The following is a 23,209-nucleotide window of genomic DNA, read 5'->3' as shown; positions in this document are numbered from 1 at the left end:
AGACACAAAGATAGAGTATCAAGTGGGAGGTTCCACTAAGAGACGAGGTGAAAATCAATGTCGATGCTTCTCTTGCTTTGGTGGAACATGGATGCGGGCTAAGGGGTTTGGCAAGGACCTCTGATGAAAATTGCTTAGCCTGGTTTTGTACATGTTGTCCTCTTTTGATTGATCCTACTTCAGCCGAGGCTATGGCGGCTCTCAAAGCTTTGGAATTCACTCAAGAAAACCGGTGGGGTGGAGTAGAGTAAATGTGATTCTTGCGCTATATATAGTTGCTGCTATTGTTGGAGAGTTTGGTAGTCGCACAATCTATGGGAATGTTATTGACGACATTACACGCTTAGCCAGCACATTTGAAGTGTTCAAGATTCGTCACGTTAAGAGAGAAGCAAACCGCGTAGCCCATGAAATTGCTAGGCTTAATTTTGTCCATTGGCTCTTTTATGTTTGAACGTTTTTCCAAGTTTTATTATTGATAGGGTAAATTACAACCACTCCCTCTTGTTTGGGTAATTACAACCACCCCTCAACTATAAATCTTCTTACAAGTCCACCCTTGCGGTTTCAAATGTAGTGGAATCTTCGAGATTATATGGAATATTATCACTTTTGTACCCTTTTTATCCCATTCGAACTCTACATTTTGAAGTCAGATGATCATAATATGTGTTTTTTTGGCTTGTATATATCAGATTGTGGTGCATCAGAAACTGTATTTTTTCACAAACGAGTACAAACTAGAGTACATTCCACAAAATCTAGATGATTATGCTGAATTTGACACCATAAGGGTGGAGATGTTAGAAAACATCATAGTTGAGAGGTAGATGTCACTAGGCCAAAATGCAAGACTGGCGACGTTTTTGTTCGCGACGGTTCTGCGTTCGTCGCAAGTTTGCGACGTTTCTGTGCTTAAATTGTCGCGTAAAGTGGAAAATCTAGTTTTAATTCAAAACCCTAGCGACGATTCAGGATAAGCGTCGCTAGCTAGCGACGCAAAATATACAAACGTCGCCAATACGAAAAAAAAAAAAAAAATACTTTTTTTGGCGACGTAAACTGTTTTTCGTCGCTACGTTACATATTTTGTGATTTTATATTTCAGATGTTGCGACGTAACAGGCGGAATCGTCGCAAATATTATTTAAAAAAAAAATAATATACTTTGCGACGTTTGTTCATAAACGTCGCTAGTAGTACCCAATTATTTGTAATTAATTTATATGTGGCGACGGAAAGGGAAAAACGTCGCCACTGTTTTAGTAATTTTTTTTTTTTTATATCCCGGCGACGGATTTACAAAATCGTCGCAAGAAATGTGCACAAATTTTTTTTTTCGAATTTAGTAGCGACGTATTCTTCAATTCGTCGCTAGTTCTCGGATATGTTGGAGACGAAAATTGGAAACGTCGCAAAGATTGACTTATTATTCAATCAGACCCTAATTAGATCTATTTCCCCTCTCTCTCAAACTCTCCCCCTCTCCATCTCCCCGGCCCTCTCTCTCAAACTCTCCCCCTCTCTCTCAAACGTTGCCGTCGCCGACATCCGCCCGCTGCCGCCGTCTGCTGCTGACCCGTCGCCGACATCCGTCCGCCCGCCGTTGCCGTCGCTGACAGTCATCCCGCCGCCGTCATCCAGCCGCCGCCGTCATCCAGCCGCCGCCGTCATCCTTTGCCGTCGCAGCCGTTGCCGTCGCCGACAGCCGTCCGCCGCCAGCCCTCCGCCGTTGCCGACAGCCCTCCTTTGTTGCTGTCACCGTCTGCCGCTACTCCTCCTTTTTCAAGGTAATTTTATGTTTTTTTAAATGTTTGTTTGTTTATGTTCAAAATTACGTGGGTGTTCGATTATCGATCTATTTTTAGGTTTTTTGTCGGAATTATGTGTTTGTTTGTTTTATTCTATTTCTACTCCGGGGGATGATGGGAAGGTAATATGCTTTTAATTTATGATTATATTTTCATATGTTTATGTGTATTAATTTGTGCAATATTTTTCACAGTCCAAGTCCACTAAATGCAAGGACTCAAGAAAGAAAGTGTCGACAGACCACCATTGGGGTCGAACAAGTATCAATAGTTGGTCCTATAATCATGTAAGTGGCTTAATCTATAATTTAAATTTATAAGTTTATATAAAATACATACTTATTGTATAATCTATTTTTTAGTTTAAAAAGTTTGGCAAAAATCCTACCGTGTTTGACACGTATAAGAAAGCCTACATGGGTATTGATGCGTTGAGGGAAACCGGACCATCTATTAGTGAGGAAGGAGAGACAGAGCCGTATAACGGGACAGCAACTCCTGAACAACTTCTCATTTCGGTAAGTAAAGTGTAATTATATTCTTCAATCGGTAGTATGTTAATTCTTTATATGTTTAGATGTGTGGCTATGGATTTTTTTTTTTTTTAATATGTCAAGTTGTTGTGTACTGGTAAGGATTTTTTTTGGGTATGCTCGTATTTAGATGTTATGCTGTCGAATTTTTTGCTAAACTTTTGTACATAATCATTTTCAGGCTGATTTGGAGCGAGTTTATGATGAGACCATGCGTGATGGAAGTGACGAAAGCACGGCCAACTCGACTGCAATTGAAAAGGTTTTGGGAAAGAGTAAAGGCCTTGGAATTAAAAGTTCAAGCACAAGGATTGGAAAGTCGAGATTTTCTTCAACACCATCAGACGTGGAGATTCAACTGGAGATTCAAATGAAGGCAATGCAAGAACAAATGCAAATGAAAGACGAACAAGTGAATCGATTGGAACAACAATTGAACGAAAACCGAGAAACAAATAAAGTCAAAGATGAAAAAGTTGATCGATTAGAACAGCAATTGCAGGAAACCCGAGCTCTTTTGAACAACTTGCTCGAGCGTTTTAATGGTGGAGTATAAAAACGAGATGAAATTAGTGTGCCTCTTGAACTAATACATTTATGGTTTCAAGTTTTTATGTAATTTTTGAATTGATGTTTGTGTTGTATTTTGATATTTAATTTTGAAATTAGTGTGCCTGCTGTATTTTGAACTAATATGTTTGTGTTTGCATTGCCTTCATTCAAGTTTTTTTTTTTTTTTTTTTTTAACAGGGGATTTTATTTTGTAATAAAAAATAATTAAAATAAATAAATTAATAAAAAAAAAAAAAAAGTTTGCGACGAAATCTAACTCAGTTTTCGTCGCCACAACAAATAGCGGTGAACTTGCGACGAAATAAACAAATTCGTAGCAAATACATGCGACGATATTAATTTTCCGTCGCTAACAATAAAAAAATGAATTTTTTTAGAAAATACGGTTTTCGCGACGAATGGATGGTTTCGTCGCCAAGATTTGCGTCGCAATTGGATTTTCGTCGCTGACTTTGCGACGGGGCAGTACGCGACGATTTTTGAATGATTTGGCGACGAATTTAAATCGTCGCTACATGACGAATTTCGTCGCGAAATTTCGTCGCCAGTGTTGCATTTTGGCCTAGTGTGTAATTATCCAAATAAGAGGGGTTTTTTCGTAAATTGACCATACCTCAGAGGTGTTTGTAATTTACCCTTATTATATATTGTAAAATCTCAATTTCCTCATTAATGAAATTCACTTTTCCTCTTAAAAAAAAATTGTGGGGCATTTTAGGCAATGTAAACACCATACCACTAATAATAAAACTAGGTTTGAAGTGTATCTTTTATTTCCTATAAAACAGCTGTAATAACAACACCAATAATCCAGACTTCAGACAATCTAATCCCATGTTTCGTAGCCTCCAAGAATATTTAAACCCAAACTTCAAACAAACGCAACATAAATAATTAACTGTACACACACACACACACACACACACACACACACATATTGGAAGCGGAAGCACCGGAGACGATGAGCTTAAGACATGTGAGCAGGCTGTGGGTTAAAGTAATTCAAGGGCTGGTTATTAATCCTAAAGACCATAGATCTACATCTAATGGCTCTCTGAGACCTGCTGCAGCTGCGACTACTCATTCCATTTCCAATTCCTATTCCAATTCCAATACCGATTTCATTCCCAATTCGAATTCCAATTCCGATTTCGACAGCATGCGGAATGTCGTGGAAAAGGAAAGCAGCAGCAGCCGTAGCAAAGGAGAGAAACTCAGGTTGATGAGAGAAGCTGAGAAGGCTGACATTATTATGCAGCTTGTTTGCTTCGGACCAAATTCGTGATGATAATCGAAAATTATGACAAGCTATTTCCAAAGTGAAATTTTTCGGATTTCGATGTTCATGTTTTTGTTTGGAATAAGTATTTGTAATGAATGCCATTTTAAGTATTCCGTGTTTGTCTTATTGAAATTTTGGTATAGATGTAATTGTTGATTTATATGTCTATAGAAATCAATTTTATTTAATTAGTTGTAATAGTTTACTTGTTATGACAGTGCTACTACTAAAAACAGAATTAATAACACACGAAATTATTGTAGTTCGGATACAAAAGTGACCTACATCTATGGATGCCCTGCAAGTAAGAGTTCACTAGTTCAGATTTACAGTGCAGTTTAGAAGGATTTATGAAAATATTAAAGACTCCATCTTTAAATCCTCTATCGTTCTTGTATACAACTTGAACGTCTTGTTTTCTTCACATGGCTCCTCCGCATTTTGTCGGACTTTCTCTCAAGGTTGAATTCCCTTTAGATGGCGGATGACCTCTCTCGAGATTTTTAAAGGAAATTTGTATGTCTCGTCTTTTTTTTTGATAAGTATTTGTATGTTTAGTCACAACAACAACGAGGACACAACTGCCTCACATAATGCCCTACCAAATTTTCAATACTTTGATGTACTTTTCTTTAATAAAAGCGCCAACATTTTTAACCAATTTGATTGGCTTATATATGTACGAGATAAGCTCTGCGAACCCTAGCTTGAACCAAAGAAATTGAACGTATTGAAATATGATCATACACAATTTCAACACATAATAGATAAGTACAAAGATACATAATCTAAAACAATTACATGGAAATAGAATAAAGTCCCAAATAGTTAAAACTATACAAAATATGGACTTTAAATAATATTCCAAATAATATGTTCTTTGGCGGATTTCGTCACCAGTCCTTATGAGAAATCTGGCGCCAACAGTAATTAGTATAATATTTCGACATTTGTTAACTACTAAAAGACTCAACATATAGTACTAAATGTGAATAATCTTAGATAACGTAGGTAAACCTGTTGCCCCAGCCCTGGGGGTGAGAAATTTTGAGAAATTTTGCCTTTTGGTGCAAGTAACCATGCAAGTATTAGGTGAAGGCGGGTTAGGAACGAGTACGTTTAACCAAAATAGAAGCACCAGGGATTGATTAGTGACCCATACATGACAGTTAGACAATAGATAGACCCGATGGATGCCCATAAGTGAAAGATATATCAAATCTCACCTTTTGTCATTTCATTTAGATACTATGTCCGATCTTAGCCCTATTTAATATCTAAAGGGTAAATTACAACCGGTCGTATGGTTAAATTACAAAAATTCCCCTCCTGTTTGGGTAATTACAACCACCCCTCAACTATAAATTTTCTTACACGTCCACCCTTGTGGTTTCAAATTTAGTGGAATCTTCGAGATTATATGAATTATTATCACTTTTGTACCCGCTTTATCCCATTCGAACTCCACATTTTGAAGCAAGATGATCATAATATGTGTTTTTGGGCTTATATATATATCAGATTGTGGTGCATCAGAAACTGTTTTTTTTACATAAAACGAGTACAAACTAAAGCACATTCCACGAAATCTAGATGATTATGTTGAATTTCACACCATAAGGGTGGAGGTGTAAGAAAAAAACATAATTGATGAGGTAGATATAATTATATATCCAAACAAGAGGGGTTTTTTCGTAACTTGACTACCTCAAGTGGTGGTTGTAATTTAACCAATATCTAAAATATATACAATTGTTTAAAAAAAAAATCTTCATATACAACATTATATTTGTTTCTCTTATAGAGAGGCTAAATAGATTTTTTTTTTTTTCTATAAGTACTATCTTTTGAGTGTTTAGCATTCGGTATTCCTGTGTCATTTCTAATGGCTAAAAAACCCATATGTTAAAACAGTTAGCGCATACATCCATGTAACTTAGTCAAAGCTAGTAAGAACCCTGCAAGTTGGTCGTCAGACATCCATGTAAGATAGTCAAAGCTAGTAAGAACCCTGTGAGTTGGTCGTGTGATACACTCGCCAAATATGCGATCGGAGTTCGATTTATTGACGTGAAAAAATTTAAATACCCTTTAAATTATAAATTTCAAAAATAAGTTCCAAATAAAGTTTTCAATATTTTTAAATGAGTCCCTTGAAGTTTCAGAAAAGTTCTCTTCTCCCAAGTCAGGGGACTGAATTGCAATTTTTCCATTCAGGTACAAGGCCAAATAAAGAGTAAAGGCAAAACTCACTCTGGCGGCCCTTCAGCTTCGATCGCGGATCCTCCACTACGAAAGGCAAAACTCTTTTTTTTTTGAGTAAATTCAAGTCTATTACAAGGGAAGTAGGGGAGGGGGGACTCTAACCCTAGACCTTTACCCTATTGGTAAAGGCTAGGTACCAACTCTCCTAATGAGGATTTGTTCAAAAACATATTTGAAAAAATCCAATATACGCGCCGTGTCCCTGGAAAATAACCCTTCCCTTATTCCCGGGAAAATAATTACATGTGCATCTCCTTAACAGTTGTTCTTTTTTCCATTAACTGGGTGATTTTGCCCAAACAACAACAGTAACACACAACTTCTACATAATTACATTTATATTGCAAACAATAAAGCATACAATCAATTAATCTCAATCTTGGTTTTTTAATCCTGATCAAATTTACAACTTCAACAAATCCTCCCTGTTGGAGACTAACAAAAGAAACGAAAACCACACCCTTACCCCTTATTCATGTAATTTGAATCAACAAACAAACAATCAAAAAACCAAATCCTAAGAACTGAGAGGGTTGAGCTATAGTTAATGTTTAAATCAATCATTAATAAGCACGATTTACGCAATTTCAATTAAAAAAAAAAAAAAACCATTTACTGATTGATGAGCATTAGCTGAGATGAGAAATGTCGACCCCATCGGGAATCTTGAAAGTATCTGCCGCTCCGAACTTTCTCCATTCGGCACCGACAGATTCGTCCTCGTTGTCACTGTCCCTTTCATCAGCTTCGTAAGACATTGGAGAAGCGGGATCCATAAAACTTTTGGATCTGCAGTCGTGTGTGGCAAGCATTTTAACTTGGCCGAGATGTGAGATTTCTACTACAACTGTTTCGTCGTCTACCGGTAGTGGCTGCTTCCATGGCTCCCCGTCTATCCTCATGAACGTGTGGTCGGCCCCACCTTTGTGGAACTCGAATCGGATACGGTGTGCCTATTTTTATATATACAAAGAAATGAAATATCAAAATCGGAAAATCAAATAGTGGCAAGGGTTTTTCGTGTATCTCAAGAATATGGAAATTTAAATAATTATAAGGAACTAGTGGAAATGCTAGTTTTTGCCAATCTTGAAAATAAAGAAATTACTTGATGCTCTATTTATGAAGCAATTTGTAAAGGAATACATTGACAAAGTTAAGACATGTGGCGAGAATTTAGTTCTCGTCCATGTAATCATTCTTTATGTCATTTAAGTTCAAGATATAATGCATGGATCATATAATCAAGAATGAGGTTATTGCATTTATTAACCCCTGTGTTGTACCGAATAGCTAAGAAACTCCTCCTGTTATATAAAATATTTGCAAAAAAAAAAAAAAAAAAAAAAAAAAAAAAACCCTTTCATTTATCTTTTTAGCACACAACCTCCTAAATGGTGTGCCTTTAGGGGGGTTGTTTGCCAATAAAATTGAATGATAGAGAAAATTTTGCTAATATTTATAAAATCGGGATTTTTTTGACATTTAATGTAAACACAAGAGTGCTAAATGTAATAAACCCAATCAAGAATAGCTAAAAGGGAAATGTGTTAGTCATTTGTGTCTGCTACCATGTTTTCCAATACAAGTTATTAGCTTTTTTTTCTTCTAGTGTTAGGGATTTCATATGTGGTTGTTAATCGTTATTAGTTATTCAAGGCAATTAAACTTGGTTTAATGCTTAAACATAAATATTTGCAAAAACGGAATATGTCGAACCTGTGCAAGACGTGTCCCGTGTCCATTAGGAGCAAGTAAAACAAGTCCATGCCAAGCATCTCTAAAACCAACAATCTCGATTAGCCCATCATCTACGAATGGTGGAGTCAAATCTCTCTGCATAAAAAGTTCGATAAGGAAAGAAAACATATCAGAAAAAAACACAACTCCACGAAAGAGAAGAAAACGATGTTCACTACTTACATCGCGACGTTTATTACTATTTGGAGTTCCCCATGGATTAAGTCCACCCGAGAAACTTGGCAAGTTAAGGCAAACAATTGACCTGATGCTGTATGTCACCAAATTACACAATATTTCAGTTTCTTGTTGTTCCTTCAGGTAATAATGGAACATAATTAATTTCAGCTGAATAATGTTTAAAAGTAAATTCCGAAAAAAATGCATTGCCCTTTTTCTTTTATACTACTGAACTTGTAACCGTTTATGTTTGTTTTGGACATAGTTTGAAAAGCCACCATCAGAAATAAATCGAGATTCTCAGCAGCAAATAAGTTTGTACCTGTGAGGAACATCGAGGTCTTGCCAATCACCATGTCTTTTCATGACCTTTACCTTGCAAAGTTGAGCTATGTTTCTGCGCACCGAATATTTTAGTGTTAGCAAACAAAAATATTAAAGACAAAAAAAAAAAATTGTAACTCCCCTGTATTTTGAGGAATTTTCAGTGCACAGATATCTTGACTACAAAATTATTATTGACCTTGTATGTATGTAATAAGACAGAAATAAAACTAGGTTTGAACTATATGTCTGCATGAAAAGAGTATGATACCGTTAGCTCGTTGAAAGCATGAGTAGTTAACAAGGTTGTCTAGCTTGAATATCTCAAGCTACAAAAATGAAATTCTTACATTTTCTCGCAGGACACCCTAATTTTGTGAAACAACTTAACTGTTGACTGTAAAATTACGTTGAATATAATAATATCAAACAATGAAATATATACTTGGCGTTGGCAAGTTCATAGTATCATTGTAGTTACATTCAATAATTAGAACCCGACCATGGAAAGAAGATCTAGGCATGAAAAAGCAGTTAATTGGAATCACGAAGCCGAAGGAATGAATGAAAAAAGATAGCGAACATGCATATCTAAAACCTAAACCTCACTAATCTTTGAAATAAGCAGAAGCTTTTAGAAACGAAACAAACTAAAAAAATTTAGTGACACAAAAAAATAGTATATATGACATTGTGGTGGTGCTTCCTATTCCTAACAATCGATAGAAATTATGTAAGCTATTTAGTGTATTTTGGTTTCCTTTACAAAAAATTAGGTCGCAATATAGAGATGAAAAAAAGGAATAATGGGCATTGTCAAGTTCATGGGATCAATGCTTATTCGATTCAATAATTAGAACCCGAACACGAAAAAATAGGTGAGGCATGAAAAGGTAGTAAATCTAAGGCTTTTATGAATAATAGAACAGAATAAGCAGGTTGTGTATTCCGCATTTTCTTTAAAGAAAGAGATAAATATATTTAAGAAAACGGATTAAATCACTACATGCTCACCTCGAAGAAGGATGAAAGAGAGAAGCAGCAAACCATCCTTGCGAGCATCCAAGCTTTGCATATGTACTCTATGATCCCGCAAAGAAAATTGAATTAATTAAATAAATAAATAAGTAAAATCTCTTTACAAAAAAGATATATACTAGTGGTAAAAAAACCGTCAATGAGAAATTAGAAACAATAATTTATGATGTTAAAACAAGTCAAGTCAGCATATGACAGAAGCCATCTTATTAATCCGCTCGAAACATATTTTGTAGTAGTTAAATAAATGAATGATAAAAAAATATTTCTAAGCTAAATAAAGGACGTTAATTGTCGCAATTGGCTTGATAAAAAGAAATGTTACCATTTTACCTGATTAACTAGCTGGTTTTTGAATTTTTCTGGATGCAGCTTGCGTTCAGAGTGGAATGCATAGGAAACTTGCGCATCCATTCCTGAATTTATATCGTACACATCAGTTGCAAAGGATTTCATGGGGTAATATTTTTGTTACGGCGTCATGTATACGAAACTACGTTGGCTTCTGTAGGTTAATCTACTTAAACAAAAGGGAGTGAAGTATTGAATTGCCCACACATATTAAGCAGCTTTTCGGTATTAACAACACTAAATAATATTTAACATCATCAAATGATGGACATTGCACAAAAAATTATGAGTTGATATCGTTTAGTACCCCAGAGTTATATCGAATTGCTGGAAAAAAAAACTTACATTGCATTTTTTTAGGGTAAATTACACCTACACCCCTGAGGTACGCTAAAATAACTTCAAGGTTATTGTGGTATTGGTAACTATAGACACACCCCTTAAACAATTATCGGAGCCAAGATTTCATGTCCTGAGGACCGATATGCACTATATTTGTTTCCTGCGTGGCCGTTAATGATACCAAGACGAAATTTTATAAATCTCAGATAACATAATAAGGATTTAAAAATGTTAGGAGAGCATGTCACCCCTAGCTCTATGTTGTCTCCACCACTGCCAGAAACTAATAGTCTGTTAGAAACCTAACGGAATAACTTATCCAATGCATTATTCCGCTAGGGTTTCTAACAATGTTTCAGGAGTGATTGTAATTACCAATACATAAGGTGCCAAACCATTCACTTACCCATGCTAAAGTAGTTCCAAAATCCTCCCCGGAATGTGTCGTAACCTTCCTGAAACATAGACATGTCGAAAAGTGAAACCATTAGATGCAATGATGAAGAAATGTTTGGTCCATTTTATTCAGTTTTAGTTGACAAAACAAAAGGACATGATTACTTCTAATCAGGTTGATAATTTGTTAGCTATACTATGCTGCTTCTATTAACCGACCTATTGAGCTAGATTAAACGGCGTGTTTGTACTGTTGTAAGGCCATTTTTTTTTAAATAAAAAAGTACCGATTTGATATACAATAATTATGAAGAGAAGCATAAGAGAAGTTAATGTAGATGTTAGAAAATGGTTCTTACAACATTGAGATCATCTGACGAAGAAACCCGATTAAATGCATGCAGCGAATGTGGCAAATCGAGAGGAGCAATTGGATCACAAGAAGAGCTCTGTTTTGACGCCTCCATTCGCATGAGAATATGCCAACTGAAAGAGAATCAAACTTATTCAGCAAAATTCAATGAGAACATTTTTTAATGAGCTGAAGTTTGTTAAGCAATCATAATTCATAACTCAATAAAGAAAGCAATTATCTTCAGCTTCGAAAGCAACGAGAAATCATATTCATTCAAACAAGAAATCAATTTTCTAAATCCATCAAAGTTTAAAACGGGAGTTTTTACCTGTCGATCTTCATGTCTTTTGCTTTCCGCACTTGATTCAAGAACGACAGCACAGAATCACGATCGGTTCCAGGATTTTTTTTACCCTGAAATACAAAGGCTTAGACTAAGTGCTTCAGCATCTGATGTAACAAGAAACTTTGTTCACTTGGAATTAAATTAAAATAGTTAAGAAGAAGAAAAAACGTAAATTATCGATCACTATGGATATTGTTTGTTATTATTATTATTATCATTGTTATTATATTATTTAACAGTTTTTTCATACCCAACCGAATGAGAACGGCAGATTGTTTCCAGTTCCCAAAGGCACGGTAGCAATCGGTGGTGGCTGAGCTAATTTCAGATCGGAAACCACCCCAAGAAGCCATCCAGCTGTACCATCTCCACCTGCAACCTGTATTTCAATACGTCACATATTTCACATGCATTATATTTAACCAATAACCATTAAAAAAACAAAAAGAGAAAATTCCACGTGTTATTTTATTCCGTGCAACTCACAATTATTTTCAACTTCTTCTCGAGTTCAGAAGCAACTTCATCACCATTGTTCTTGAGCCTTTCGAGGTTGACAAAAAGCCTACGCAGTACACCATCCGGAGCTTCTTCCCCTAAATCAATAACCTGCATTTAGATTATGAAAAAAAAAGAAAAAAAAAAGCCAATTACTCCAAAATCGTAAATAATATCACAAGAAAAAACATTTAAAGTATAATTGATTTTTTAACCTGCTTTTCATTTAGTACAGTGCGATACGAAATGAGAAGATCTCCACCAAGCTGACCGCCACTTTTTGAGTTGATAAATACCAAAACGGGGCATTCGGGTTTACAAGGAGGATACTGAATTTCAGCGTTTGGGTCAAGTATATAGCCGGGGATTCGAAACTGCTTGATAAATTCCTCCGAATTAAGATCCTCACTTGCCATTCCTAACTCCGAATCGAATAACTGTAAGAAATATTTCAGTAATCGAGTTTTGAAATCTTCTAGTGTATGTAAATATAAAACCCCGTTTTCTGTCCGAAATTTGAAGAAATAGATTGTCACAAGAAGCGAAAAAAATATTACTCAAGGCTTCATTTGGATTTATACGATTTAGAGATGAGATATCTCGAATCAAGAATAACGGAACGGTTGACCTTGTTTGGATGAATTTGTTTTCTAATGAATTTTCAAATCCTAATAGCTCATAAATTTTACGTCGATTTTTCTAGTCGTATTGTGGTTGATTTCTAATCCATCTCATTTAAAACCGTTCCCCCAAATTCTAAAAGCCGATTTTCGAGTTGTAGGAACCGAAAACCGAAAGCAAGAAACTAATTAATCAATCAACTATCAGATTATCACCCAACAACACATCATCTATCAGGGGCAATTCAACAAACACAAAAGCTTCACAAAATCAGATCAGTCAAACTCAATCACCACAGTCAAATAAAAAAAAACAGCAACAAATTCTTCTTCTCTGATCGTGCTTTTCGAATTCAACACCCGTAAAACACCAGAATTCTAATCGATCAACCCAACAACAAGACAAAAAATTCAAAAAAAAATAAGAGGGGGAAACGACAAAGCCCCAAACGAAATTCGTACAGTAAAAATTAAGAATTCGTAACCTGCGAGAGACAAAATTACAGATTCCCGGATGTCTGAAAGGCGATTCAATTCCGCAGCGAAATTCAGATCTCGATCGATAAGAAAATGAAACGGCAGCCGCAGAGATATAGAGAGATGCTGAGCGACTGAGTCACATTGAATGAAATATGAGCATTAATTATTTATTTAGTGGGTCATAAAATTAAAATGAGAGTTGATAGAAGAGAAGACGGAGTCATTTACATTTGATTGGGAGGCAGAGGGTATATATAGTAGGCAGAATGAAATGAAGCACGTTTTGGATTAGTGGGATTGTTAGTTATTACAGTTGTCTGATTTTTATATTTACACTATATTTCATTTTTGTGCTTTTTTCCCCCCAAGATTTTGTCACGACTTACGAGGGAATATTATTAGCTAAAAGTCAATGAAGGCAATGGGAATATGCCATGATTCAATTAGATGAGATTGAATTAATTTGTTACTGATTAATTAATTATTTAGTTTTAATATGTTCAGTTTGTTATATTAGTTCTTGTAAATTCTGGTATTATATTGAATTTGTTAATATAGTTTCTTACTTGATAAAATCAAACGGATAATTAATGAAAAACCTTTCATTTTGAAATTGCATTGAGATAAATCCACTATTTAAAAATAATTAGTGATACCACCTCCCCTAACTATTTGCGAAATTATAGATTACTTTTGTTTTTTCGCTAAATTCTGGATTAAATGCTCGTTGCTCCCCTTGCATCCCTATTAAGTGGGTTCAACGGATTTTTTTATGATGCTTGCTTGGTTGAATGTATGTTTGTGTTGAAGATCCCTGACGTTAATCATTCGGCACATCTCCTTTAGCACGGTCCTCTTTCTTCATTCCCTGACGATCCTCCGGATTTATGTATTTTTTTGCTCGCTCCAATAGTTCTCGGAACGAAGTTGCACTTCGCTTAGCCAGAGATTTAAAGAACTCCCACTCCCTCAATCCCTGAACGAAAGCATTGACCAACACTTCCGGATGTGTTGGTGGAATTTCTAACATCCTTGCCGAAAAATGCTTCGTATTCTCCTTAGTTTTGCGTTAGGCTAAAGAGCGTCATTGCGTATTTTGTTGCTTGCGCGAGCTATAGAAATTACGCACAAATTTCGAACTAAAATCGTCGAACAAGGTGATGGATTCCTATGGTAAATTGTTGAACCATAGCTAGTTGCACATTTTTCGCTAGGGTCATGGTGAATACTAGGGGTGAGCAAAAAAGTCGAGAAACCAAAAGCCGAACCAAAAATCAAAAAATCGAGCCGATATGCATCGTCCCGACTTAAAACCGCGTATAATTTTATTTTTTTGAAAAATCGAAAATGTCGGTTTGTGTATGAAGAATAAAAAAGTTATCAGATCGAACTTTATATATAGTATAAATACTTACCCTAGTGTGCCTCTATCCTTCGAGCTCCTCCATGTGACGTGGTTTTTATTAGTTAATTTTGGGTTGTTATTTGTTAATTTTCTCAAACAACTGTAATGAAAGTTCAAATTCATTGTTAATCAAATATTGTTTTTATGCCGAACTGACAAACGAAACTGTTGAGGTTGTAGCCCAATGTGTTTGGGCCTGTAGCCCAATTTCTCATATCTTACCCACACACACTACTAATGAAACACCCAGCAGCTGATAAGCCCATTTGTTGGAATGTGCTGGAAGGCTTAATCCTAGCCCTTAGATCAAGCCTTGTGATCCTGACCATTGATCTTGTCTGAGTCTCCTTCTCTCTTGTACTCCATTGCTCGTTTTGTGCCCTAGATAGTTTCTGTTCTCCCTCTTTTTTCCCTTCTGCTCTTTACTCCTTTTGCTCCAGCAGCTACGGATCAAATGCCGCCGTCCTTGGCCGTGCAGTGCTTGCCCCAATGGTGGTCCCTTCAACGTTACCTTTGACTGGAGCTCCTATTTAATACGGGGAGTGAAGTGGCAGAAGGTAAGAGTTAGAGAAAAACCCTAGTTTGTCATGCCTTGTCCCTCTCTTCTGTGAGTTGGGTCTGTGGTGAGTGAGTGAGTTGCTGAATGCCTCGTTTTCTTGGTCTTACCTCTGATCTGGGTGGGCTAGAGTGGAGAGTGAGAGATCTATTCTCTGTTGGTGCAACCTTAGTGGTGTGTGTGTAAGATTGACACCTTAGTGGATCTCTGGTGTGAATCGGTTTGGAAGACTGAGCTATGATTTGTTCACTATTATTTCAATCTTTTATTCTTCTATTCATTTATATTTATGTTTGAATCTTATTTTAACACATTTTTGTGTTTCTCAGATCATCTATTTAGATTCTTCGAGTGGAAACACAACACAAACCGAAACTGAAAATAAACCGAATTGATACCGAAACCATTGATCAAAAACCGAAAAATTGATTAACACCGAACCTAAAAAGACCGACATGTTTGATTATTAAAATATGAAAAATCGATATTATCGGTATTATTACAAAAACAGAGCCATACCGACCCGTGCACACCCCTAGCGAATACTTTGCACTTCACCCGATCAGTGTATAAATGTAACGTCGTTGTACTCCTGAATCGGTACAAATGATCCATAGGATCTTGTCCCATCGTAAAAGAAGTTTATTGGGCTAAAAGTGGATGGGAGTGGGTCTCGGACAATATATTCAGCGAGGGACCTACATCGAACATGCATCCGCTCCCTTCAACGAGTGGTTGCCATTTGCCAAAACTCTCTCCCTACTGTCTTCATATTGGCCTCGCGTCCTGCTGTGAATTTACACGGATCCATTCATCGACTCGCTGCGCAAACTTAGGAACCTCTAGAAGATTCCAACGTATATCTCTTAAACTTTTGGAACTTGGATTGCATCTCTTTGATTCTTTGTGGCTAAATGACGTTTGTAGGATCGACGAATGATGGATAAAATAAGCGATTAATTGGTATATAAAGTAAATTGTATCACTTCACTTAGAATGCATATTTCTTTTTGAGAGGGGAAATATACAACTGAATCTTATGATCGATGAAAACAAAATGGGGTTAATAAAAAAAAAATCAAGAGGTTTTCCTTAATAGTTAATAATTAATTAAAATAATCTAGAGGGTTGCATGGTGAAAATCATGAGAAAATATTAACTATATATTGGTAAATATTACTCAATTTGACATGGTATTGATTGTGTGGTGGGTAGAGGGTGTGATGACATGTACGATGTAGACATGTCAGCTGTATATGCACATGCTTGCCCGAGAATGAAGCTATATAGATATATAAACTAGGTTCAATTATTGAAAAACAAATGTAAAAGGAAAGGAAATATACCCTTCAATCAAATCGATTGGAATCTTTCAATTTATATATATATATAAATAAATATTTTTTGATGTTTCGTTTGGTTGGTAACATGATTAATTAAATAGTTTAATTTATTTAATATTTGTTTGGGACTTTTTGGGTCGACGTATAGTTGGCTATAATTTTAATTTCATTGAATTGTATATATTAGTAAAATGGTTGGTTCTACATGCTGCTAAAGTTGAAACCTGCAATTAAGTGTTATTATATTATGAACTTGGTGGCACGTGACTAAAATAGAAAATTACAATTTTATCCTTAAAACAATAATTTAATTTTGTTAAATATAAGACTTTATGGACAATTCACATATAATAACATAATGTAACAAATCTAATCTGATCTAATCCAATATAGATAAGCAAACGAGCTTAAATATGGGATAATGACATGCCTGATTGACAAGATTCAACTAAACTCAATTTATGCAATGAAAGTTCAACGAATATTCTGAATTAAAGACTAGGGCCGGCCCTGGGGTGGGGCGAGCCGGGCCACGCCCAAGGCCCTATTTCCTTAAGAGCCCTTTTAAAATATATATATATATATATATATATATATATATATATATAATATTTTTCTATTTATAACTTTTAAATATACAATTTAAAATCTTTATTTTATTCAAACAAACATTATTGCATACTTCTCTAAAATTACTTTATAAAAAATATGTTTAAATATGCATTAATATTTCCAATCTTTTATTAATAATGATGTTTATATGTATAAATATTTATTTATATTATGTCAGTAAATACAATATACAAAAAAAAAAAAAAATGGGGCGTTGTCTCGAAACTCTTTATTATTAAGGGTACAAGTTTATATTCTCGCCCCGGGCCCCCGAATGCGTCAGACCAGCCCGGTTAAAGACACGTATATTACTTTTGTCATAGGCCTCCAAAAATGGCAAGCTTACCAAATGTGTGAAAGCCTTAAAGGGGAAAATGTGTCACTTGGTGATGAAGATAGTTGGATTGTATTGAGTTGCCAAAGGAGAAAGTTGTATCCATCAGATCACTCTCTTGCAATGCACACCAAGTGTTCGCTAAAAAGTCTGAACAAGTTGCTCAACATGTGAAACTGGAGAAAAATCTTCTTGAAAATACAGAACAACTGTATTAACAGGACAAATTAAATTATAAATAGATTAAAAATAATATATTATTGGAGATGGAATATTAAAAAATTGTCAGAAAAATGAATAACTTCAGATAATTATTCATTTGTATAAGTAAAAGTGAAGGAAATGATGAGCTAGAAAATAAAATCAATTTTTCTTTTTTCTTTTTTTTTTGAAAAAATTATGTTCGTTTCTACACATATATGGGTAAATTACGGTCACCATCCCTCTGATGTAAGGGCCAAATTACCAAAAAGCTCATCTTATTTGGGTAATCATCACCGAGTGTAGCATAGAAATAACTTTACAACCACCTTTCAATTATGAATTTTCTTACCCGTCCACCCCTATCGCATCAAATTCAACAAAATCTTCTAGATTTCGTGGAATGTTCTCTACTTTGTACTCGTTTTATACAAATCGGCAGTTTCTGATGCACCACAATACGATATTGACAAGCCACGAGACACATATTATGATTATTTTTTTTACAAAATGTAAAGATGGAACAGGGTAAAACGGGTACAAATTTAAAAGTATTCCACTAAATTTGACACCACAATAGTTGATATATAATAAGATTCATAGTTGATGAGGTGATTGTAATTACCCAAACAAAAAGATATTTTCATAATTTGACCTTACCTCAGGAAGTGGCCGTTAATTTACCCATACAATATATACTAACAAACCAATTTTCCCAAGGTAGCTCGAGCCATTGTGAAACATCATAACAAACTTAAAAAATCGAACCATCGCAACATTTCAACCGATTTTTTGTCCCATGTTCTCATTTTTCACCTTCGATGTAATTTTGATTTTGGAACAACGGCACGACAACTACCGTTTCCCCTTCCGGCTTCCGTTGTAACCGTTAACCGTTCAAGCGAACAATGCACTTGAGCTTCACTCAATTATGTACCAATAATATCATATACTTCACATAACATAGAAATCTATCAAGAAACCATAGCTTCAAATGTAAGAAATGCACCAAACTTCTAAATTGTGGCCAAAAAACAAACTCTTATATACACATCAAACACATTACATACATAGTCATTCTCATTTGTCACAGATCACCCTCTACAACTAATAATACCGAAAATCGTCAAAGTCTCGAAAATCGAAAATATTACCTGATACACCAAATCGCGGTTCGATTTTTTTCAAGAAATAACAAACAAAAGAATCAAGAACCAAACAGAAATTCATTTGATTCAGAGGTTCCTGAGTGTTTGAGTGAAAACAGCTGCAAAAGCATCTAATTTCTTCTTAGGTCTCGACAACGCGAACTCCAATCCATCTTCGTAATCCCTCGATTTACACAACGACATCGAAGTGTCCCTATCGATCGAGGCCGACTCGAATTTCCTCGGCCTCCCCCATCCGTAGTCCGCATCGTACAGATCGAATCTTGGCGAGCCCGCGACCCCGAAGAGCCGTTTCCCGAGCATTTTTCGGAAATCGACCGGCCAATTCTCCGCCCCGTCGAGGATGCCCTTTTCGCTGTAGACGCTCTTCTGTATGGCGAGACCTAAACTCTCGGCGGCGATTAAGAAGCCTTCTCTGCCTTTAAGGAGGCCGTGGGTTGACTGGGCTTTGACGAAGGCGAGGCAGTTGCCGAAGTAGGTGGCGGGTAGGGGCGGGTTGAGGCGGCCGCGGCAGTCCGCGGCGAACCCGAAGTACTCGGGCTCGTCGGGGGCGACGGCCCCCGTCTCGGCCTTGACGAGGCAGACCCAGACGAGGGCGCAGGTCATTGTGAAGGCGGTGATGTGCATTTCGGGGCGGCGCGTGAGGACAAACGCTTTGAGCTTTTCAACGTCCTCGCGCGTGATGACGAAGGTGGCGCGTACCTTGTTGAGTGGGAAGGTGAATTGTCGGGGCTCGACGGATCTGGATCTCTTGACGAGGTCCCAGTATATGGAGTCGAGTCCGGTCGGGTCGGCGACGGCGGTCCGGTCGTAGAACGGGAGGGACTTCTCGTCGATCAGCTTCGAGTCGCCGCCGAACCGGTTGACGGAGGCCCAGGCCTTGATGAACCGGACGATGGTGCTGGCGTCGCCGATTGCGTGGTGGTTGGTGAAGCCGAGGCAGAGGCCGTGCTCCGGGAAGAGTGTCACCTGGAGGGCGAGCACCGGGAGCACGACGGCGTCCGGCAAGTGTCTCGCCGGCGGGAGCTGGGGGACGCAGGCGTAGAACTCGTCGGCGGATCTGGCGTGGTTGCGGGTGAGGTGCTTGTAGTTCTTGCTGCACTCGGCGATTGTGAGCGAGACGGAGTCTCCGACGACGAAGCGGGAGAAGGGGCGGCCGGCGTTGATGGGGTGGACTATGTTTCCGGCGAGAGGGAGGAAGTGGTTGAGCGTGCGGAGGAGGGATTCCTTGAGCTGGGGGACGATGGAATCTAGGAAGTGGGTTCTTGAGCAAGGTAGATCGAAGAAGAGGAGACGCTGTACTGGGTGGAAGTAGAGCCAGGTTATGTCGAAGTGGAGCAGCGGCAGAGTTAGCTCCGCCACCGTGTCCGGCGACGGCTGGATTTGACAGCGCTCGATCAGGGCGGCGGCCATTGGGTTCTCGTTTATTTGAGCCATTTGGGAAATGGAGGAATGAAAGGTGGGAGGGGAGACCTATTTCAAGATAATTTAACTCAATTCAATATCAATATATATGGGGAGACTTTTTCCGGGAAGTTATATGCTGCATCCGGTTATTTATATTTTATATCGAGTAATTATTAATTGTGAATAAAGTTAAATAACATTTCACTCACTAAGTGTACGTACGACGTAGGTTTGTGATTATATGCAGATATATGGTTATTAATTATCGTTGTAAATAATCGAGTGTAGCATAGAATTTTCCTAACTTTTTGTATTGTAGTCGGAAGATACTAGAATGTAATAAAGACAAAACGACGCGTTATATGGTTTTTGGTCAATTTTTTTTATAAATAAATGTTTTATAGGCTAAAAAGTGGAATCCTACTATTTGTGTTTAAGAGCAGGAGTTAGCTCAAAGTCTATGGAAGTCGTTTGTTGGGATATTAGATGCTACATTTGTTTTTTTATATTTGATGGATTTGAATCGTAAATCTACACATAGTTATAAATACACTCATTTGTATGTGTATTTGGTGGATAACTATTTAATTAAATCTACATTTAAATTCACCTGTTATAAATAATCAGGTGTAACATTTAACTTCCATATTGGTCTTACAAACACTAAAACTCATCAATATGGATGATAGAATTACCGTCTAAGAGTATCCTTAATCGTAAAGATTAAAAATGACTTCTGAATACTATTTTAGTGAATGTATAATGATGAGGTCAATTTGGCAGCATTGTGCGGGGTGGTAAAAGTAGATCTATTGGGCCAAGTTGCAAAAGATAAAAGGTAGAAGAACGAGAATGGGCCAATAGCTCGTCGAGAAAAAGCCCAATAAGGCGAACCCGGCTAGCAAGTTGATCGTAGGAAGAAGATGCTCGCTACATCTCGACTCGCTGGTGCAAATGAACTAAAAGGGAGTGTAGGTGGCGAGCTGGCTCGAGAAGATACTAGAAAAGGCAGATTCGAAGATAATGATGATTGTAATCACATATGACAAATGGACATTTAATAAATATTACACAAATGAAATGACCTAAAGACAATAAACGTATATCTTTAAGATCCGTTATATATACGGGATTAAGGCGAACAATATGATGAATCACATTAAAGAAAGAACATATACATTCTTCTAAACTCTCTCTTTGGTTCTAAACATTTTCCAATCGTTCATTTATTTTCGAAGGTCATAACTCCGGTGTTAGATACGCTTTCGGACGATTAAGGAAGACGAGTTTAGAATGAGGTCTTGATGTAAATCACATTAGGCTCACCATGTGTAACAAGTTAGACCTTGCAACTGCTGATAAGAAGATTTGAACTTAGGTTAATTGATACGGGCTCACTTGCTTCAACAGCTAAGTTTTCCCTTGCGCGACTTATTCTAACTTACTTTATTGACATTTGAACTTGCTATAATATAATTCAAGCTTATAAAGAAAATGTGATACTCTTTTAAAATGCATCAACTAGTCATAATAATTAAAGGAATATAAAAATGACCAAGGTGAATTGGAAACCAATTTCGTGGAGCTCCAGCTGGTAGGGTTCTGAATTGACCAGAAAAAAATTGAAAGATTCGAATGTGAGCATAAGTCCAATTCCAATATCGTTATGTATTGGATTTAATTGAATTTAGTGTTTGATTGTTAGGTATCCCACCAACCCACAATACAATTTAATACATAAGTCCCTCCACCAACCTATTTTCTATCAATTACCTAATCATCGAAAAGTTATTAAAACAAATTTAACTTTCATTTTTATAAATACAAAGAAATAGCAACAATAGATTTCGTTGTCACTAGTGAAAATGTCATATCGGAATAAGTGGGGAAGTCAGTGTAGGGCCACGTCATGGTCCCCTCAAATTTTAATTTATTTTTATTAGTGTAAGTATATGTATAGTTTTTTTTGCCCTTGCATCGTCCTTCTATAATAAATGGATCTAACAAGTAGGATAAAGAAGTTCCAGGGGCAAATCCAGCCTTGGAAAGTAATGGGCTCGAGTCAATTGTAAAAATCTATATTGTATTACGCCTTTATATTATTAAGTTCACCATTTTTTATTATTTAGTGCACCTGAAATCCAAATAAATGCAACACAAAAGTACTAAGTTTTTCTTTTCCTATCTTCAAATTTTATAAAAAAAAAAAATCAGAATTTTTTTTCGGGAGCGCTGCCCCCAAATCCCTAAATAATTAAGTTCACAATGTAGCAACATCTTAGTTTCACCAATTTTGGAACAATTATTGTTTTCATTACTTTTCTACATTATTTTTTAATACATATTCACCCCCATGGTGAAATCTTAGCTTCACCACTGATTGGAATATATCACGTGCCTTTTACTCCACATATCGTATTATGTCATTTATCATATTGCAAGATATTTAGATAACTATTAAAATAGTACAAAATGTATATTATATAATAATAATGCAATAAACATATAAAAAAATAATATTTTATAGTCAAACCCCATTGAATAGATATAATTTCAAGTTTCAACATTAAATTATTAACTAGGACAAAAGTTATAGTTTTTAGAAAAGGTAGCGCTGATTTTACTAATTTTGCTAGTATAAATTGCTTTTGATTTATGTGTTGAAATTTTTTGTTGGTTTTGATAGAGAGAACAATAAAATTTATCTGAAACATTTTTTTGACTTTGCCTTAATTAAAGAAATGGTTAAAAAAAACACACAATTGTTATTAAAAATAAAAGGGCATGCTAAATCCCACACTAAAAAATTTACTAGATCCCACACATAAATTAAAAAAATATTCTTTTTCTACTCAAATACTCTCTAACTTCTCTCTAAAATGAATTTGTCCAAGTCACTCAAAATTCATTATTTTTTTACGTGAATAATCATAAAAAAAATTAGTTCCGTTTTTTATAATATTTATTCAATTTCGTTAAGTATTTTTAATTATTCAAATTCATATCAATTCGAATATTTCGTCAAATTCCAACTTTATTTTAGTTTGA

General features: G+C 36.2%; 3 protein-coding genes across 3 annotated transcripts; 1 reads left to right on the top strand and 2 right to left on the bottom strand.

Annotated features, from left to right (window-relative positions):
* The first annotated feature begins 1,693 nt into the window (after window positions 1-1,693).
* LOC148765610 (uncharacterized) lies at window positions 1,694-2,971 on the top strand. Its single transcript, XM_088811690.1, has 4 exons — window positions 1,694-1,933; window positions 2,006-2,098; window positions 2,174-2,329; window positions 2,526-2,971. Exons 1-4 carry the CDS (start codon window positions 1,811-1,813, stop codon window positions 2,898-2,900), a joined length of 747 nt encoding a protein of 248 aa, XP_088667816.1. The 5' UTR covers window positions 1,694-1,810; the 3' UTR covers window positions 2,901-2,971.
* A 3,813-nt stretch (window positions 2,972-6,784) lies between these two features.
* On the bottom strand, window positions 6,785-13,427 carry LOC105972083 (diacylglycerol kinase 5). The gene is made up of 13 exons (XM_012997017.2): window positions 13,140-13,427; window positions 12,250-12,471; window positions 12,023-12,145; window positions 11,787-11,915; window positions 11,519-11,604; window positions 11,195-11,321; window positions 10,846-10,894; window positions 10,080-10,162; window positions 9,723-9,790; window positions 8,707-8,781; window positions 8,388-8,475; window positions 8,184-8,300; window positions 6,785-7,417 (listed from the first exon to the last, which is right to left on the bottom strand). The coding sequence occupies exons 2-13, from the start codon at window positions 12,448-12,450 to the stop codon at window positions 7,094-7,096; spliced, it is 1,470 nt and encodes a 489-aa protein (XP_012852471.2). The 5' UTR covers window positions 12,451-12,471; window positions 13,140-13,427; the 3' UTR covers window positions 6,785-7,093.
* Window positions 13,428-18,606: 5,179 nt separating this feature from the next.
* Window positions 18,607-20,316, bottom strand: LOC105972079 (phenolic glucoside malonyltransferase 1). The gene has a single exon (XM_012997011.2). It carries the CDS (start codon window positions 20,189-20,191, stop codon window positions 18,821-18,823), a length of 1,371 nt encoding a protein of 456 aa, XP_012852465.2. The 5' UTR covers window positions 20,192-20,316; the 3' UTR covers window positions 18,607-18,820.
* Between the last annotated feature and the right edge of the window lie 2,893 nt (window positions 20,317-23,209).

Source organism: Erythranthe guttata, chromosome 13, assembly GCF_056151865.1.
Source record: "Erythranthe guttata isolate IM_541 chromosome 13, IM_541, whole genome shotgun sequence".
Classification (NCBI taxonomy): domain Eukaryota; kingdom Viridiplantae; phylum Streptophyta; class Magnoliopsida; order Lamiales; family Phrymaceae; genus Erythranthe; species Erythranthe guttata.
Note: the sequence above shows the minus strand (reverse complement) of the source record. Positions and strands in the feature narration are given on the sequence as shown.

Excerpts from the sequence above, each read along its gene's own strand:
- LOC148765610 (XM_088811690.1), top strand. The coding sequence starts at position 1,811 with ATGTTTGTTTGTTTATGTTCAAAATTACGTGGGTGTTCGATTATCGAT. Across the intron at positions 1,934-2,005 it reads CTCCGGGGGATGATGGGAAG|TCCAAGTCCACTAAATGCAA; the intron begins GTAATATGCTTT and ends TATTTTTCACAG. Across the intron at positions 2,330-2,525 it reads CTGAACAACTTCTCATTTCG|GCTGATTTGGAGCGAGTTTA; the intron begins GTAAGTAAAGTG and ends AATCATTTTCAG.
- LOC105972083 (XM_012997017.2), bottom strand. The coding sequence starts at position 12,450 with ATGGCAAGTGAGGATCTTAATTCGGAGGAATTTATCAAGCAGTTTCGA. Across the intron at positions 11,605-11,786 it reads TGCCGTTCTCATTCGGTTGG|GGTAAAAAAAATCCTGGAAC; the intron begins GTATGAAAAAAC and ends TTTGTATTTCAG. Across the intron at positions 8,476-8,706 it reads GACCTCGATGTTCCTCACAG|CATCAGGTCAATTGTTTGCC; the intron begins GTACAAACTTAT and ends GGTGACATACAG.
- LOC105972079 (XM_012997011.2), bottom strand. The coding sequence starts at position 20,191 with ATGGCTCAAATAAACGAGAACCCAATGGCCGCCGCCCTGATCGAGCGC.